At 35.6% G+C, this 20,690-nt stretch overlaps 2 protein-coding genes and 1 pseudogene across 3 annotated transcripts; 2 read left to right on the plus strand and 1 right to left on the minus strand.

The window, feature by feature from the left end:
* The first annotated feature begins 6,494 nt into the window (after positions 1-6,494).
* Positions 6,495-10,062, plus strand: LOC132051990 (geraniol 8-hydroxylase-like). Its single transcript, XM_059443308.1, has 2 exons — positions 6,495-7,547; positions 9,329-10,062. The coding sequence occupies exons 1-2, from the start codon at positions 6,666-6,668 to the stop codon at positions 9,953-9,955; spliced, it is 1,509 nt and encodes a 502-aa protein (XP_059299291.1). The 5' UTR covers positions 6,495-6,665; the 3' UTR covers positions 9,956-10,062.
* Positions 10,063-10,139: 77 nt separating this feature from the next.
* On the minus strand, positions 10,140-11,273 carry LOC132051991 (solanesyl-diphosphate synthase 1, mitochondrial-like; annotated as a pseudogene).
* Positions 11,274-13,450: 2,177 nt separating this feature from the next.
* On the plus strand, positions 13,451-15,849 carry LOC132051989 (geraniol 8-hydroxylase-like). 2 transcript variants are annotated; one of them, XM_059443307.1, is made up of 3 exons: positions 13,451-13,891; positions 13,934-14,459; positions 14,907-15,849. In XM_059443307.1, the coding sequence occupies exons 1-3, from the start codon at positions 13,554-13,556 to the stop codon at positions 15,528-15,530; spliced, it is 1,488 nt and encodes a 495-aa protein (XP_059299290.1). In that variant the 5' UTR covers positions 13,451-13,553; the 3' UTR covers positions 15,531-15,849. The 2 variants fall into 2 exon arrangements, with proteins under 2 accessions (XP_059299290.1, XP_059299289.1); XM_059443306.1 differs by having other exon boundaries at positions 13,451-14,459.
* The last annotated feature ends 4,841 nt before the right edge of the window (positions 15,850-20,690 follow it).

The following is a 20,690-nucleotide window of genomic DNA, read 5'->3' on the forward strand; positions in this document are numbered from 1 at the left end:
GTTTGATAAAGACAAAAAATGCTTTTAAGCACTTATTTCGGGCCCAAAAAAGTACAAAAATAAGCTAAAAGTTGAATATTTCGAGCTTATGACTTTCAACTTTAGCTTATAATAACTATTTTTAAAAAGTCAATTCAAACACCCTCTAAGACACTTAGATTGGGATGGAGGGGGTATCTATTTTAACTTAAACCTCCAACCATATATGGGATAAATTTAGTCCCAAATTCTAAACCGGGATATAACACCTGATTCCTCTAACCAAACGAGCCCTTAGTTTCACTTTATATAAAACTACTTAATTAGACATAAGTTTATAGATAAAAAGATTATATTTAGTACTTACGAAAAAAACAAAAACAAAGACAGCGGATCAAGGAAAGGTAGGAACTTAGATGAACTGTCAGGTGATGTGTTTTTGTTTGAGTGGAGTAGACAGTAAACTTGTATCTGTTGGATACGTAATCTAATCTTCGTTGTCTCTGTCTGCTCAACTGGGACCCTTTGGTTTCTCTGGCAGCAACAGTCATTTCTATAGTTCTATGAGTATGATAATTTACGAGTCAACTCTTTTTTGCAAGGAAGAACCACTTTTTGTAATTATTGTTTTCATTAGTGAAATAATACGAAGAAATTTGTATAATGCCCTTTTGATACTATATGGGCTTTAATTTATGTGATTTTTTTATTTTTTATTTTAAAAGAATAAGCCTTTCTAAATTTTTATAATAGTTTAGTTAAATTTTTAATTGAAGAATCATCGGGTTCTTTTTAGTTAAATGCTATTAAAGTTTGAAGACATCTCTTATATAATAGTAACCCATTGAGCGGGCCAGGTCAAGAACTGAGTCTGCAATTGGCGCGAATGCCCTTCAAATGCACTGGTCTTTAATTTTTGGCCCCGTAATGCGTGGTCTTTAATATTTCGCCCACTAATTTAAAAGATAATAAGAAAAAACTTTACTACCCCTACCCATAACATATAAAAATGCGAAAGTACGTAACTAACCCCAAACATCCAATTAAACCTATCCATCATTTCAACAACAAACCTTTCAATCGTTCCATCGTTCTAACATTTCAGGAGAAATCTCCATTGATTTTCTTTGCTACAACATCGAAAAAGATAAAATACATAATATATAGCGTTCAATTGAATGTAATTCAACTCAATTTGATGCTTTATTAAGTTTAGATTTGTTAATATTTGACAACAACAACAAATCATCTTCTATGAACTAAACAAGCGATATGCGTTGAGATTCAACATTGCGAATTATAATTTTACTCAACAACATAGAATTGATCAAATTTATTGCTTTGTTCGATTTTGATTAGTTTATACGTTCCATTTGATTAGTATACAATGCTCAATGACTTAGACTTGAAATTATAGTAACTTCGGTTGACAAAAAATAATCGGGCAAAGTTCGAACAAGTATCGGAGGAGCGAGAATTTTACTTTACAAAAGAACAAAGTATCTTTGTTAGAGGCAATTTTCATTTTCATAAGCAAAATAAAAAAAATACACAAGTGTTAAGAATTAGACAAGTATGCGGAGGAGAGAGAAGTTCACATTAGAAAAGAACAAAGTATCTTTGTTAGAGGCAAACTTTCATTTTTATGAGCAAAACAAAAATTTACACAAGTGTTAAGAACTAGAAAAGTATGCGGAGGAGGAAGTTCACTTTACAAAAGAACAAAGTATCTTTGTTAGAGCAACTTTCATTTTCATAAGCAAAATAAAAAAGTACACAAGTGTTAAGAATTAGACAAGTATGCCGAAGGAGGCAGAAGTTCACTTTACAAAAGAACAAAGTATCTTTGTTAGAGGCAAACTTTCATTTTCATGAGCAAAACAAAAATTTACGTAAGTGTTAAGAACTAGAAAAGTATGCCGGAGGAGGCAGAAGTTCACTTTACAAAAGAACAAAGTATGCTTGTTAGAGCAACTTTCATTTTCATAAGCAAAATAAAAAAGTACACAAGTGTTAAGAATTAGACAAGTATCGGAGGAGAGGCGAAGTTCACTTTACAAAAGAACAAAGTATCTTGTTAGAGGCAAACTTTCATTTTTATGAGCAAAACAAAAATTTACGCAAGTGTTAAGAACTAGAAAAGTATGCGGAGGAGGCGAATTTCACTTTACAAAAGAACAAAGTATCTTGTTAGAGGCAACTTTCATTTTCATAAGCAAAATAAAAAAGTACAAGTGTTAAGAATTAGACAAGTCTGAGGAGGAGAAGTTCACTTTAAAAAATTACAAAGTATGCCGTGAGAGGCAAACTTTCATTTTTCATAACCAAAACAAAATATTATTAACAAAACAACACCAAGAACACATAAGATTGCATAAAAATCAAAATTATTAACAAGACAATACTAAAAAATCAAGACACACATAAATTAACTTAATTCATGAAGTTATGCCAGAACAAGCATAACTTTATGCCGGAACCGGCATAACTTCAGTTTCAAAAACCATAAACTCTGCCGGACCCGGCATATGTTGCCTCAGAGAAACACATTCTTCAAAAAACCAGATTATTAAACAAAAATAGCAGTAACAACATAAAAAGTTGTTCACAGGCAAAACTTCAAAGATTCAACAAAGAGAAAACCAAAACGCATATCAAAATCAGCTAAAACATATTACGACATTCAAAAAATCAAAATATATACATGGGGAACGAAACTAAAGTTGAAAAAATCGTAGAGACACTATAACAAAACACTATAATTTTAAATAAAAAAGGATCAATTAAATATAAAAAATGACGAAGACAAAGGTATCAATTCAACAAACAACAATTTAACATAAAAACAAATATTGAAACGAGCAAAAGATCCAAATTCGTACCTAAGTTTTAGAACAGATGAGATAGACACAAAAAAGAGGAGGAAAGAAGCAAAAAAAAAGAAAAGAAAAGAGCAAATGACGAAATAGAAAGAGTTTTAATGGGGTAAGGGTAATTTCGTCAAAAAACTTTCATTAAACAAAGTGGCAAGGGCAAAAATTAAAGAAGACATAAATGAGGGGCAAAATATAAAGACCAGCCCAAAAGAAGGGCACTCCGCGCAAAAAAATGGCTTTAGAGTGGGTTGAGTGCTAAATTAATCTAAATATTGGTTTTAATTTTTAAAATATTTTTTTCCTAAAAGTTTACAACTATCACGTCATTACTTAGGTATTACGTCATTTAGTAAGAACGATAAATATTTTGAGACTGAAAGAGCATGTGACAAGAATTTTATGTTATTTCTTAATAGAACAAATCAATAAAATGAAATGAAATGATGATAAGTCTAGGGTGACGAAGTTAATTATTGCTAAATTTTATGGTTTCTCTGTATTATACTTCAAGCTCTAATTTATTTGTCGTTTAAGGGGTTGACATACCATTAATAAGTCATGTAATAACAGTAATTACAAAAATATTAGATTAAATTATCTTTATTTATTCAATAAATACTATATTTGATGACTATATGCTTTTCTCAAGTAGTAAAAGGTGGATTCTGAAAAATTAATTAATGCCCTTTTGATTTTCAAAAGTCAGAAGTTACAAATAGTTTGAATCAATTTTGGTTATAGGACCGGATATTCTAGATGTTGATGACCCAATAAATACTAAGTGACATCCTAACACCAGAGTTATAGTGGGTTACTAGGTTACGTAGAATTTCTCCATCCTTAATTAGAGGTTTCAGATTTGAACTCTTAGAGTGAAAAAAAAATGTAGGATAGAGAGCACTTACCCGACCCTTTAGTGAACCCGCTTACCCTTTAATGGATCTTACATCTCACAAATTAGGATTAGTCAGAGTTGCAAAGCAGTTACCAAACACTAAATTGGGAACCAAAAAGCAAAAGAAATCTTTCTTGAAAAAAGTTGTTTCTTTTCTTTAGCCTCGTGGGCCGGAACCCATTGGCCCGATACAAATTTGTGTTGCTTAAAATTTATTCAAGGGGGTAACACTCCCAATCAAAATAAATTTCATTCCTAGTGCTCGAACATGAAATCTCTAATTAATAATGAACATATCCAATACATCCCATTACATTCCTTGTTGATTCCCAGTTATTACCATCCAAGTGCCAATTGAAGAAATGCAATTAACGCAAGGAAGAATATCTTTTGTATTTCTCAGCAGAGTATGTTACATAGAGATGGCCTATTTATAGTTCTCTTAGCCAAGAATCATACATGTTAGCTTATTAGCTTATCAACCTAGGATATTCATACATATACAAATTAGGAGTAGGGGTGTTCATGGTTCGGTTTAGGTCGATTATTGATTAAAATCATAACCAAACCAATTTAGTCGGTTTTTAAATGTCTAAAACCATAACCAAACCAAATAAAATAATAACCACCGGTTTGGTTCGGTTTGATTTGAATTTTCGGTTTATGACTAGCAGACATGAGACTTATCAGTAAAACATTAAAAAGTTGAAAAAGACATGTCTTTTTTTTTGTTCAAACGATAACTTTTATTTATAGTTTAAGGTGGAACATACATCATCGAAACATTTTCACTATTAGTGATAGTGTAGTACTCAAGTTACCCAAAGTTACTAAACTATTACATAGGGAGCTAAAAACTAACTTAGTAGTGGCTGCACCATTTTTGTCATCTTAATACACATACCCTGGAAATAAAGTAGAGCATAGGAGCTTTTAGTTGTTGTTACAAACATACATATTAATTAAACATAAAAACTACCTAAAATTAAAATGAAAATATATGAAATAAAAAAACTTTGTGTAATGATCCTAAACTTTGGGGTAGCACTTGCATTTTGCCCTCAATTCTCCCATTTTATTAAAAAAACTTTGTGTAATGATCCCAAACTTCAAATGTTTTTCTATCATTATCCCCAAGGCTAGGGTCTCGACTACAAGGAGTTGTTCTTTTCTGCTTTTTAGGAGGATTACCCACAGAAGAAGTATTAGGACATTAGAGAGTACTTGACACGTGACACACACACGATATTCGAAGTATCCTCTATAGGAACCTCCAAATCTATAACCTCTGTCCTTTTCATATGAAAAATATTAGAAGTTTAGGACCCATTCAGACAAGAAAAAAGAAAGGCATAAATTCGGAAAAAAAGAAGAAGAAACAATCTAAAATCAAATGGCTGACAAAGAAAGGCTAAAAATTTAAGCTAAAGACATTAGACTCTAACGTGAGCTTCTGTTAGTAGGTTTACACTTAACACTTAAAAGAGTTAAAAGACTTAAATACATGGGCTTGGACATATTCTTAAAAACATGGGCCTTAAACAATCATGTGAAATAAGTAGACCAAAAATCAAATTAATGATTAAAAGGTATAAAATATTTATAATTATTTATGAAAAACTAATATTATACATATAAATAATTATAATTTTTTTGTATATAATTTATCGGTTTGGTTCGGTTATTTATTCGGTTATTTTTTAATAGAGCCATAACCAAACTAAATATTATAGGTTTTTTAAATTTAAAACCAAACCAAATCAAATGTCGATTTTTTTATTCAGTTTGGTTAAATTTTCGGTTTGACAAAACCGTGAACAACCCTAATTAGGAGTGTACATGGACCAGGTTGGTTTAGATTTTTTAAATATCAAACTAAACCAATTGCGTTAGGTTTTTAAATCTATAAACCAAACTAAACCAATAAAATTGTTTTCTCAGATTTTTTGGGGATTTTTCCGGAAAAGTCTTCAGACAAAATATATAACTTTTACTTCAAGTATTTCTCTAGTCCTACTAAGATACAACTATATAATTAAGGGGTTTCTTAAGAAAATAACACAAAATGTGAGATGAGTGATGATATTATATTAAAATATTCAAAAAAGAAGATAATAAAATCGGTTAAATAAATATTGCTAATTAATAAGTCATAAAGAAAATGATCATAATCTAAGAATACTAAGTAATGCTAAAATAAGTACAGCTAATAGTAATTAATTACATGACAAATAAAAAAATAAAATTAAGTTATGTATTTTCACTCTCTAAACCAATTATGTAAAACTAAAGAACAAATATCTAACATTATTGTCATTCCTAGTGTTAGAATTGAATTTCTTTTGTTAGCATTAGTGTTGAGTTAGGCTATAAAACTTATTGACATTTAAAATTCTAAGTCCAAGCTTGAAATAATATGATAAGAGATAAGAATTTAAGAAATATTTATGAATTACATATAAATGAATATTTTTATGTATAAAATATTTTTAAAAATTAAATACATGTATATCGGATTGATTTGATTCGGTTTAACTTTTTTTAGCTAAAATCAAATCAAACAATTATGATCGGGTTTCTTTTTTCAACACCAAATTAAGTCAAACCAAATCACTAGTCGAATTTTTTTCTCAATTTAACTCAATTTATGGATTTGATGCGTTTAGCGATTTTCTTTGTACGCCATAAATTACAAACTCCATCAATTAAGATATCTAGAGGTCTAGTCTATCCATAAGTACTGTTGGCTATTTTAGGAATAGAGTCAGACGGTTATTGTGATGTCTGAAGCTTATCTGTATTGTTGAGAGCTAGAGCTGAAGCTTATCTAGAGACATGTAAATGTAAATATGGATATATCAACAACTACATCCAGGCATCGATTCCCTAGAAACATGTAACAGGAAGAGACGACAATGGAACTTCCCATCATTCTCTTCTGCATCTCACTAATTTTCTGGTGGTTCATCATCAAACCATATGTCTATTCTAAATCCAGAAAGCTACCACCAGGTCCAACTGGTATCCCAATAGTCGGCTCACTTTTAGAACTAGGTTCAAAACCCAACCAATCACTAGCCGAGCTAGCTAAAATCTACGGCCCTCTGATGACTCTAAAACTCGGTTCGGTCACAACCATAATCGCCTCCTCCCCAGAAACAGCCAAAGAAATCCTCCAAAAACACGACAAAACATTCTCAGCGCGCACAGTTCCCCATGTCGTCGCCTCCCAACCAAACCCAGAAGCCACATTAGCATGGGTCCCAGCCGACAACATGTGGAGGAACAAGAGAAAAATATGTAACACGCAGTTGTTCACTAACCAAAGACTCGATTCTCTCCAAGAACTCCGCCACCAAAAGGCTGAACAACTTGTGAGTCATATTAGAAAACGGTGTGAGAGTGGCTCGGCTGTTGATATAGGACACGTGGCGTTTGCGATGACGTTGAATTTAATATCGAACACGATTTTCTCGATTGATATGGTTGACCAGGAATTCGAGACGGCTCAAGAGTTTAAGGATTTGGTCTGGACTATCAATGAGGATGCTGGGAAGCCTAACTTGTCTGATTATTTTCCGGTTCTGAGGTGGCTAGATTTGCAAGGAGTGAAACGTCATATAACGCCAGCGTATTTACGATTGCATGAGATATTTGAACAAGAAATCGAAAAGAGACTAGAATCAAGAAGTAACTCGGGGATGAAAAAGAAAGAGGATTTCTTGGATGTACTTCTTGATGAATGTGAAGATGAAGGGTCCGGATTTGATCGCAAAACTATCAAGCCTCTTATCCTGGTAAGTTTTTTTTCTCCTCCTCTTGAATTAATGAGTTTTCGTTATATATATTATCACTACTGTAAATAGTTTTTAGACCATCTAGTCACATTTTTCTGTTGTAGCATAGCAGGGACTTTTTCTTAATTTCAAGGTTTCATATTCTATATTATAAGGAGGTTGCCTCTAAATATCCTTTGAATGACCCGCTGATGTAAAATTATTTACATTGATGATGTGTATCAAATTAAACTCTTAATTTATATGTACCTGTTTTACATATTGGTAATATGTGTATTTAGTAAAAAAAAATAAAATTGACAAAGTAGTGTCATCCGACGATATACATTCTAAAAGTGTAACGAATTAGTAACTTTTACTGTATCTTGTATGTTAACTCATAATAGCAAGTTATTTACCTTATAGCAATTACAAAATTAAACTAGCTAGCTATAGAACAAAAAATAAACTTAGGATTTATATAAGAAGTTAATAATAGGTTTTAGAATTTGAATGTCATGGCACTAGAGGTGGCAAATGGGTGGGTTTGGTTGGATTTGGTTTGGTTAAAAATGAGTTTAACAAAAACGGGTTGGGTTTCAAACCGCCCATATTTTATGTGGGTAAATATGGGTTGGGTGATAAATGGGTGGGTTGATTATGGGTTAGCCCATATCATACAAGTGTAATATTATTTCAAGTGTAACGTTTATAGTTTTTTTTCTTTTGTCAATTTAAATTAATTTTTTCATATATTCATAATTGATATTATGAAATAGAAATTTCAGGGGTGGCGTGGGGATAAGAAATTTCTTTTCATCTTTTGTAAAAGTAAAATCTATGAAATTGATTTTTTTTTTGGGGGGGGGGGGGGGGGGGGAATTTTTTTCCATTTTTTATAAAAGTAAAATATATGAAATTGAAATTTGGGAGGGGAAGGGGGAGGGGTGGGTCGTGGGGTAAGAAGCTTTTTTTCATTTTTTATAAAAGTAAAATATATGGAATTGAAATTTCGGGGGGGGGGGGAGTCGTGGAGGGGGTGGGGTGGGGTGAGGAGTAAGAATTTTTTTTTCCATTTTTTATAAAAGTAAAATATATGAAATTGAAATTTGGGAGGGGAAGGGGGAGGGGTGGGTCGTGGAGGGGGTGGTGGGGGGGGTAAGAAGTTTTTTTCCATTTTTTATAAATTTTTTATAAGAGTAAAATATATGGAATTGAAATTTGGGGGGGGGGGGGATTCGTGGAGGGGTGGGGTGGGGGGTAAGAAATTTTTTTTCATTTTTTATAAAAGTAAAATATATGAAATTGAAATTTGCGGGGGAGGGGTACGAGTCGGAGTTGAGGTAAGAAAAAAATTTCTCATTTTTTATAAAAAATTTAGAAAAGTAAAATAAAGTATATGAAATAAAAACTAGAGGGGGGGGGGGGGGGGGGGTAAGAAAAAAATTTCTCACTTTTTATATTTTTTTATAGAAGTAAAATAAATTTATAGAAAATGTTGCGTGGCGGTGGGGCATGGTGGGGTGGGTGATTGGGTAAGGGTTGGGGTGGGGTGGAAGGTAACAAAGAATTTTCTCATTTTCGAAATGAGTTGTTATTGGATATAGTGTGTTCTTATATGGATACCCATATTTTACCCGTATTTGCCCATATTTTTATAGGTCAAAAAGAGATTTGAAGCCCATATTTACCCACCTAACATATGAGTGACACAACTCACTAAAATATGAATTAAATAGGCTAATTTTTTAAATATGGACTCAAATTGCCACTTACACCTGGCACTCATCTGATGATGACAGGATTTATTCATCGCCGGAAGTGACACATCCGCCATAACAACAGAATGGGCAATGGCAGAACTTCTTCGAAAACCTCAAGAACTCAACAAAGTACGACAAGAAATTATTGAACAAATAGGCTCAGAAAGGCTAGTGAAAGAATCGGACATCGACAAACTTCCATACCTTCAAGCAGTTGTAAAAGAAACCTTGAGACTACATCCCCCAGTTCCATTACTCGTACCACGTAAAGCTTTGAGCGACACAGAAATGTTCGGTTACACCGTGCCCAAAAATAGTCAAATTTTCGTGAATGTTTGGTCAATGGGAAGAGACCCAAAGTACTGGGAAAAGCCACTAGAGTTTCTGCCCGAAAGATTCATTAAATCTAGTGTGGATTACAAAGGTAGGGATTTTGAGTATATACCGTTTGGCACGGGCCGGAGAATTTGTCCTGGAATGCCGCTTGCTATAAGGATGGTGAATTTAATGTTGGCTTCTATTGTTCAACCATTTAATTGGAAGTTGCCAAAAGGGTTGGCACCAGAGAATTTGGACACGGTGGAACAATATGGACTTACCTTGAGGAAGGCTATTCCTCTTGTTGCCATTCCTAGTATGGAAGAAAATTACAAGGTCATGTTTTAAGTCTCTCTCTATCTATCTATGTAAAATATGGATGATATGTACATGTCCTTAACATTTTGATTTTATGGCTACTCATTAATTAAGAAGGGGGAAATATCATTTGCTTATTAATCTTGTCAAAGATTTTCCGCTGTAACTTGATTTTGTCTTTCTTTTATGAAATTTTATCAGGCTCTTTTCGGAACATGAATGAGTCTGCATTTGACTTAATTTGATGTTGAAAATAAAATTTTCGTACACAAATCGAATGTGTGGCTGCACCTGAAAGATTCCCTTTATTCCCCCTATTTTGTTCTTGTGATGACTCTGTGAGTAAGTTCTACAAGCGCCCGTCTTGATCTCTGCACTTTCTCGTCATCGTTCTCTGGGAGAGAGTCAATTGCCACTGAGGCAAGCTAGCATGCTTTCTTGCAAGTTCTCTTGTTCTCTGTATCCCTCTGCTCTTCCCGAGGTAGTCGAGAGCGATATCCACATTGACAGGATCATCAAAGCCTCGGTCCACCAGCGTACGCAGTTGAGGAAATTCCTCCATGGCATACAATATTGGGGCAGTTATAATCCCATGATGAATATCAGACAATGAACCCTTGCCAAGGGTTGCAGATGTGCCCGTGAAATCAAGAACATCATCTATTAATTGAAATGCCAATCCCAAATTTTTTCCATAGTCAAAAGCCAACATGGAGACTTCAGCAGTATGCCCAGCAAGTAGTGCGATTGATTTGCAACTATTTGAAATCAATGATCCAGTCTTGTAATATGTTTTCTGCATATAATACTCCATGCTACAACATTCATCAGAAGACGTCTTAATCTGCATCGTCTCTCCAGTAACAAGCTGTTCCAAAGCAGTTGCCATAAGGGATACAACCTCTGTGCTGTTCAAAGAGGCAAGTGCGACACATGCTCGGGAAAGTAGAAAGTCTCCAGCTAGTACAGCTTTGCTTATTTCCCATCACAAAGTTTAAAGAACCTATCGCGCGTCTTGTGTCAGCATCATCCAGTACATCATCACGAAGTAGGCTGGCAACATGGTACATCTCAGTGATCTCAGCTATACACTGCTGCCCTGTACGCAAATCTCTGGACAAAGAATCAACATCCATTGGTACGTTCAATGCAGAGTTGCCATCAATAACAGAATTGTTGGTCGAAACCTCTTTCCTTCTACTCCCACTTTGAAGAAATACTCAGTAGTTGAAGCCAGCTTTGGGACCTCAGCAACTACCATTGATCTCAGCCTGTTTGTCACAAGGGATAACTCATCTGCAACAAGGGAAAATGGATCCACTTGCTCCTCTGCTACAGCAGTGCTTCGATGATGAATTTGTTGCCTAAGAGCATTAGAAACCCATGAATGAATAATTTGTGAGGCAAAGTGATTGGACTGTTGTAATTGCTGCTGGGGACGTAAGGAAAATAGCCATCGACATCTACTGAAGTGGTTTTTTGAAAATATGAAATAAACCCATCGTTTTTATTTTCTATGTATGTATAATTTGTGTGTGATGATTATATATTTCGATAGACTAGAAAAGAAAGAGGAGAAATGTCAAAGTATAGGACCAGATTTTTAAGGACGAGGCTCATCTCCAGTACATGATCATTCAGTTGACCCAATGCATATTTAAGAGCAATTAGATCTAGAAATAGACAGATGTCACAAAATTAAATATGCACTGGACCAACTGGAGGGATCGAGGTTCATGCATTGGAGATGAGCGTCGTCCGATTTTTAACGGACTTTACATATGCAATGACGCGGAATAGGATCCATAATATTGAAATCCCTAATTTGTCCTTAAAGTTAGATTTACTTCATTTAATATTTTGGTGGATAAAGGTGAGAAGACAGTGAGCTCTCATGAGGTTTTAACGGAGTTTTGGTGGCTGAAGATGGTCGAATAGTGGAGGAGATGAGGTGTTTTCTGTTGGCTTATTGGATCAGAGTATATTATTCACATTACAAGGTGTAATTAAAATGTCTCATATTGATTGAGAGAATATATTTGCCCCGTAATATGATTTTCGACGATTCTCATCTCATGAAATAAACTTATAGTGTTGAATTAGACCTAAAGAATTGTTTTCCTTACAAGAACGCTAGTCATAATCATTCAGAATAAATTATAGAAGAACTAAACTTAGGTTCTAAACTTTCCAAATTACACTTGCCCTGGATTTTTCGTAACTGATAATTGAACTCATTAAATTCATGTCTAATAATTTCTAAGAATTTTACTATTTTTTGACTTCGAGTCTTCAATTTGAGACTTCCAACTTCGACGGCCACAGCTTTAAGGATAACACAACTCAACAAGAAGAAGTGATCAACCCCTGTTCTCAAGATCAAAACTAAACTACTCTTTTCTCTTTGATTTGTAGTCACGCAGTGAGCAGAAAATGAACTATTTATTATTTCCTTTACTAAAGAAAAGCTTGTCAATGTAGTTCTAATCTGGAGGTCATTATTGGATGTAGGCAAATAATTTAGTGTCAAGTTATTTATTTTACAGCTCTTCACCTATTAGAACATAAAGCAAGTAATAAATTTCATGTGCAAAAGAGTTCGGTTTTTGTGATTAAACACAATGAATTGAGGAAATTGGCCACAACACTAGAGAAGGAAAGCGAAGAAGACGGACCTATAACGACATTGACAATTTACCCTACTATTTACTAACCTTTTGATAGAAAATTTTGTAGTGGGACGGCATAATCTAACTTTACGTGACGAAATTCTTATGTTTGCTAATTCTTTTTTTTTTTTTTTTTAAGTAGCGTGATCAATCTCCTCTCCTACATTATGCGTGGAAGTCTGAAAAAGCTGGCACACAAGGGTGCCCTTTTTGATTTTCAAAAGTTATATAGGACCAATATTCTAGATGTTTTATGACTAATACTAAAGTGATATGCTAGATGTTGATGACTACAGGGTCGGTTTTTTTTCAATGGGATAGACTTGTGAAGAAGTAAGCTTATCACAAAAAGGACCAAAACACATATTTAAGAGATATCTACACAATAGCACAATTCCCATCTTTGTAATCTATTACCTAGACAAGAATTGAAGAGAGAATAATAGAACTTCCTATCTTAGATGTTTTATGACTAATACTTGTATTCTAGATGTTTTATGACTAATACTAAAGTGATACGCTAGATGTTGATGACTACAGGGTCGGGTTTTTTTCAATGGGATAGACTTGTGAAGGAGTAAGCTTATCACAAAAAGGACCAAAACACATATTTAAGAGATATCTACACAATAACACAATTCCCATCTTTGTAATCTATTACCTAGACAAGAATTGAAGAGAGAATAATGGAACTTCCTATCCTAGATGTTTTATGACTAATACCTGTATTCTAGATGTTTTATGACTAATACCTGTATTCTAGATGTTTTATGACTAATGCTAAAGTGATACGCTAGATGTTGTTGACTACAGGGTCGGTTTTTTTTCAATGGGATAGACTTGTGAAGGAGTAAGCTTATCACAAAAAGGACCAAAACACATATTTAAGAGATATCTACACAATAACACAATTCCCATCTTTGTAATCTATTACCTAGACAAGAATTGAAGAGAGAATAATGGAACTTCCTATCCTTCTCTTCTGCATCTCACTAATTTTTTGCTGGTTCATCATCAAACCATTTCTCTATTCTAAATCCAGCAGAAAGCTACCACCTGGTCCTACTGGCCTCCCAATAATCGGCTCACTCCTCGAGCTAGGTCCAAGACCCAACCGATCACTAGCCGAGCTAGCTGAAATCTACGGCCCTCTCATGACTCTAAAACTCGGTTCGGTCACAACCATAATCGCCTCCTCCCCAGAAACAGCCAAAGAAATCCTCCAAATACACGACAAAACACTCTCAGCGCGCACAGTTCCCCATGTCGTCGCCTCCCAACCGAACGTGGAAGCCACGTTGGCATGGGTTCCGCCCGACAACATGTGGAGGGCCAAGAGAAAAATATGTAACACGCAGTTGTTCACTAACCAAAGGCTTGATGCGCTTCAGGAACTACGTCACCAAAAGGTTGAATGGCTAGTGAACCATATAAGGAAATTACAATGCGATAATAATAATGATAATAATGATAATGGTTCACCTGTTGACATAGGACGTGTTGCATTCGCGACGACGTTGAATTTAGTGTCATGCACTATTTTCTCGATTGATATTGTGGACCCGGAATTCGAGAAGGCTCAAGAGTTTAAGGATTTGGTGTGGAGGATTATGGAGTATAGTGCGAAGCCTAACTTGGCTGATTATTTTCCGGTTCTAAAGTGGCTAGATTTGCAAGGAGTGAAACGTCATATAAGGCCAGCGTATTTAAGGTTGCGTGAGATATTTGAACAACTCATTGAGAAGAGAATAGAAGCTAGAGCTGCAGGGTTGAAGAAGAAAGGGGATTTCTTGGATGTACTTCTTGATCAATGTGAAGATGATGAGTCCGGATTTGACCGCAAAACTATCAAGCCTCTTATCCTGGTACGTGTTTTTGTCCCTCTTTGAATTTGCTTTTTGGTTTTGACTTATATTCAAGTTAAAATCTCTTTTTATTATTCAAGCGAAAAAGAAACTGTTTATTTGGGTGCATGTGGGAGGCAAGTATTACCACATTAAAGATTAAATTCCTTATAAGCAAATTCATATACACTTCATATTGGTTTAAATTACATAGAGTGACCATTTTGTAAGTATTTTTCACATTGTTAGTGTAGTTTAACCTGTAACGGTAAGTAAGTTATCATTTGTATCAATTTATTAGTTAACGTTTGTCACAAAAATTTATCAGTAATTATCGTAGAAGGGACATGATCTAATGTGTACATCTTTTAGACCATCTAACAACTAAAACTTAATTAAACTCGGGATTTATATGAAGTAGCTAGGAGGTTCTTATTGCATGTGTGTGCCATTGACATCTGATGACAGGATTTATTCATTGCCGGAAGTGATACATCCTCTGCAACAACAGAATGGGCAATGGCAGAACTTCTTCGAAAACCTGAAGAACTAAACAAAGTGCGACAAGAAATAATTCAACAAATAGGCACAGAAAGGCCAGTGAAAGAAACGGACATCGACAAACTCCCATACCTTCAAGCAGTTGTAAAAGAAACCTTGAGACTTCATCCAGCAGTTCCATTACTCTTACCACGCAAAGCTTTAAACGACACAGAAATGTTCGGTTACACCGTGCCCAAAAATAGTCAAGTTTTCGTGAATGCTTGGGCCATTGGAAGAAACCCGAAGTATTGGGAAAAGCCACTAGAGTTTATGCCTGAAAGATTCCTTAAATCCAGTGTGGATTACAAAGGCAGGAACTTTGAGTATATACCGTTTGGTGCGGGGCGGAGAATTTGTCCAGGGATGCCACTAGCTATAAGGATGGTGAATTTGATGTTAGCTTCTATTATTCAACCATTTAATTGGAAGTTACCAAAAGGGATGGAACCAGAGAATTTGGATATGGAGGAACAGTTTGGAGTTACCTTGAGGAAGGTTATTCCTCTTGTTGCCATTCCTAGCATGGAAGAAAATAAGATTATATTTTAAGTACTATATGTTTTATCTTAATGGGATTGTCGTTATATGAGCTATGTATGAGATCGTGAATTGCGATGGTGAGAACTGAGAAGCCACTATATTTATGTAAGATATGGGTGATATGTAAGTGTTGAAAAATCAAACATTAAGTTAATACAGTAATAACGAACTTCAGCATCTTGGATCAACATTTTGATTTTTATGGCTACTCATTTGTTAAGAAGGGGCAAATATCATTTACTTAATCTTGTCAAAGATTTCCATTACTTGGTTTTGTCTTTACGAAAAAAAAGAAAGATTCTCTCAAAATTTTAGGGAAAAGAACACCAATGTCCACTACACACAAAATAATTACCCTTCCATGCCTACCTTACTTTTGTTGGAAAGAAACAAGCAATAACCAAATTGCACGACGAGGTAACAGCGGAAGAAATACCCAAGTCGAAACTTCCCACACTATTTGAACCAAGAGAAGACAATAAACACTAGCACAAACGGAAATCCGGGCAGCAGCTATACCAACAATAAAATAGCAAAGCAAGCAAATATAAATCCAATGGAAGAGACACCAAATTTACGTGGTAAAACCCCTTCAAGGTGAAGAGGAAACATCCACGGGACCTCCGGCCCACAAAAGCTCCACTATAATCAACAAGTGTTTCAATATTGTTCTCCAAACGGCTACAATAACAAAGCCAAGCACGGAGCAACAATACATAAAAGATAGCACCAAAACTAGTGAAGAAAGGAGAGAAATCACCCCAAAAAATGAGCTACTGTTCGTACTCGAAAACTGGAGCTACAGACCACAAAATCCGATCTCCACCATTGAAATCGAAGAACCAGATATAGAGAACACCCAGTTCAAATTTTAGCACGATCCAACGGTTAACAAATCGGAAAACGCAATTTAAAGCAGACTGCTGTGCAAAAATTTGGAGGAAAATCGCTTCTCTCTCTCACGTTTTTCTCTCTATATGGCTGCTATGAATTCACTCTTGTGTTGTCAAAATAAGACCTAAATTGATCCTATACATAGAGGAAATTTTGGGCAAAATTGGCCTCGTCCAAATTGAATTGGGTTTTATTAATCCAATTCCACATAGGAAGGGAAAACCCAAAAACCTAACAATTCTCGCCCACCCGACTATGTGGAGGAGCCAAGCCTAGGACAACCTGAATAAATGACATCTTCATAAATGGAGAAACGATTTCATCAAAATCAACTCCCTTATTCTGATTAAAGCCCTTGACAACCAATTTAGTCTTGTACCGTGGAACTGGGTTACCATCTTCATGTTTCACCCTAAAAATCCACCTGTTTTTCAAAGCTTTTCTATCTTAGAAAGCTTAACCAGATCAAATGTATGATTATCATGCAAGGATTTAATCTCATCTTGTATAGCATCAAACCACCTGTCTTTTTCTTTACTCTCCATGACCTCATCAAAACTTTCAGGTTCTCCCCCATCAGTCAAGAGTACGAACTCATTGGGAGAATAACGAGATGAAGGTACTTCCTCTCTAATAGATCTTCTGAGAGAACTCTTTGGAACATCAATAGCAACTGGTTGCTGGCCAACCACATCATCTTCCACTGGAGCATTAACAACATCACGCTGGTCATTCTGAACATGATCACTATCTTCATTATCAACTTGATCTTCATTATTTTGAAGATTTTCTTCAGGTGCAATAGTCGCAGGAACTGGATCAACATCAACTAAGCTTTCATTGCTCTGAGAATCAACCTTCTCAGCTTTGTCAAAATCTTCAATTGTCTGGTCTTCAAAGAACACAACATCACGGCTTCTAACAAGTTTCTTCTGTGTTGGATCATAGAAACGATAGCCAAATTCGTCTTGACCATAACCAATGAAGATACACTGCCTAGTTTTAACTTCTAGCTTTGACCTCTCATCCTTAGGAACATGCACAAAGGCCTTACACCCAAAGACTCTCAGATGAGCATAAGAGACATCCTTACCAAACCAAACTCTGTCAGGGACATCACCATCCAAAGCAACAAGTAGGAGATAAATTGATAACATAGCGACGTGTGTATGTGCTTACGCCTAAAAAATGAATCTCGCAACTTAGCATCTGAAAGCAAACATCTAACCCTCTCAACTAGAGTTCTGTTCATCCTCTCTGCTAAACCATTTAACTGAGGAGTCTTTGGAGGAGTTTTCTGATGCCGAATACCCTGCTGTCTACAATAATTATCAAAGGGACCAATGTATTCACCACCATTGTCTGAGCGAATGCATTTTAGTTTCTTCTCTGACTGTCTCTCAGCCAAGGCCTGAAAAGTCTGAACACATCAAGTACTTGATCCTTGGACTTCAAAGGAAATACCCAGAGTTTGCGAGAATGATCATCAATAAAAGTCATAAAGTAAAGTGCACCACCACGAGAGCTTACTTTAAAAGGACCACACAAATCAGAATGTACCAACTCCAGCAAATCCAGCTTTCTTGAAGGTGAATGACTCTGAAAAGAAACTCTTTTTTTGTTTCCCGGCTAAGCAATGAACACATCTATTTAACTTTGCTTGTTTCACTCCAGAAAGCAAATTCTTCTTACCCAAATTATCAATCCCCTTCTCGCTCATATGACTCAACCTTCTATGCCATAACTCTGATGAAGTATCATTCTCCATCAAATTTACTGAGTCACTACAAATGGAGCCCTGAAATAAGTACAAGTCACATATCTTGTTACCTCGAGCCACAATCATTGAACCTTTAAGAAGCTTCCACTGGCCACCACCAATGGTTTGATCATAACCATCATCATCAAGCTTTTCTACAGAAATTAAATTCAGACGAATATCTGGAGCATGCTTGACATTGTTAAGAACCAACCTCGAACCGTTCTTACTTTTCAAGCAAAGCTGTCAATGCCAAGTACCTCAACCTCACTATTATTTCCCATTCGTAACATTTCAAAATTACCAGGAGTATAAGAAGAAAATAATTCCTTCTTTGGCGTGACATGAGAAGTGGCACCTGAATCCACAAACCAGGTAGACTCATCACAAATAAGATTGATATCATTTTTACCACAAGCAGCAAGAAGATCATTTTCAGCAACAACAGCAACACGATTTTCATTATCGCCTTTTTTCTTTTATTTTTTCTGGTCTCTCTTAAACTTATAGCAATGTTTCTTGATGTGCCCTTTCAAGTGACAATAGTCACATGTAAGATTCTTGTACCTGGATGATCTTGACTTGCTTTTACTTTTGCCTCTGTCATTCTGACCTCTGAAGTTACTTCTCCCCCTGTCTTCAGTAACCAAAACATCAGAGTGTGAAGTTGAAGAAGACGAAGCTTGAGATCTTCTTCTCATCTTTTCATTCAAAACATCACTCTTAGCATATTCCATAGTTACACCATCTCTACGGGAGCGAGAATTAGTCAAAGAAATTCGAAGAGTTTCCCAAGAGTCCGGCGCAGTATTAAGCCAAAGTCCGTATTTCTTCATCAAACTTGACGCCCATTCCGGATAGTTGATCAAGGACACCACGAAAATCATTGATATGATCAGAAATAATTTGCTTCTTTGTATCTAATATTCATCAATTGTTTCGAGAACAACTTATTATTGCAGTTTCGAAGCATAAAGTGTCTCGAGCTTTTTCCACAAGCTTTTAGCATTTGTCTCATTCACAATATGATTTCGAACATTATCTTCAACCCATTGCCTGATATAGCCACAAACCTGTAAGTGCTCAAATTCCCACTCTTCATCTTTAATAGACTCGGGTTTCTTAGAAGCAAACACAGGTAAATGCAATTTCCTGACAAATAGAAGATCTTTCATCTTGCTTTTCCAAATATGGTAACTACTGCTATTTAAACAAATCATCTTGATCATATTTGCCTCCATCATTCAAATAGACAATCAACACAACCAAATACAACCACAAGCTCTGATACCACTTTATTGGGAAGAAACAAGCAATAACCAAATTGCACGACGAGGTAACAGCGGAAGAAATACCCAAGTCGAAACTTCCCACATTATTTGAACTAAGAGAAGACAATAAACACTAGCACAAACGGAAATCCGGGCAGCAGCTATACCAACAATAAAATAGCAAAGCAAGTAAAAATAAATTGAATGGAAGAGACACCAAATTTACGTGGTAAAACCCCTTTAAGGTGAAGAGGAAACATCCACGGGACCTCCGGCCCATAAAAGCTCCACTATAATCAACAAGAGTTACAATATTGTTCTCCAAATGGCTACAATAACAAAGCCAAGCACGGAGCAACAATACATAAAAGATAGCATCAAAACTAGTGAAGAAAGGAGAGAAATCACCCCAAAAAATGACCTACTGTTCGTACTCGAAAACTAGAGCTACAGACCACAAAATCTGATCTCCACCGCGGAAATCAAAGAACCAGATGTGGAGAACCCCCAGTTCAAATTTCAGCACAATCCAACGGTTAACGAATCGGGAAGCACAATTTAAAGCGAACTGCTGTAGCAGAAAATTTCTGGACGAAAATATGCTTTCTCTCTCACGTTTTTCTCTCTATATGGCTGCTATGAATTCACTTTTGTGTTGTCAAAATAAGACCTAAATTGATCCTATATATAGAGGAAATTTTGGGCAAAATTGGCCTCGTCCAAATTGGATTGGGTTTTATTAATCCAATTCCACATAGGAAGGGAAAACCCAAAAACCTAACAGTTGTTGGGATAAAACGGTCCAAAGATACTCTCAACATGATGTGATATTATCCGCTTTGGGCCAAGCCCGCATGATTTTCTCCAAAAGGCCTCACATCATTAAGAGTATCCAACTCCTTATAAGTAGCTCCTTTTTATTTTCAGCTACCAATGTGGTACTTTGTTCGCATACCCAACAATCTCCTCCTCGAACTAAGTTTCACGTGGCTCATTATCATACCACGGGTCAGAGATTCAACATGTCTGTGTGCCACCTACATTGTCAGAGTATTTACGGTCACTGAAGCCCAAGGCTGTGTATGCTTCTTCAAATTTACGGGTAAAGGTTGTAAACCGGTCCATAGACGGGCAAAGGCACTAAACCGGGCCCCATTGATAACGTCCAAATTCACTCTATTAATTAGAATGAGTACGGTCGTATGCAAATATAATTTACCCAACTATGAGTCGGGGTCGAATCCC

Source organism: Lycium ferocissimum, chromosome 4 (assembly GCF_029784015.1).
Source record: "Lycium ferocissimum isolate CSIRO_LF1 chromosome 4, AGI_CSIRO_Lferr_CH_V1, whole genome shotgun sequence".
Classification (NCBI taxonomy): Eukaryota; Viridiplantae; Streptophyta; class Magnoliopsida; order Solanales; family Solanaceae; genus Lycium; species Lycium ferocissimum.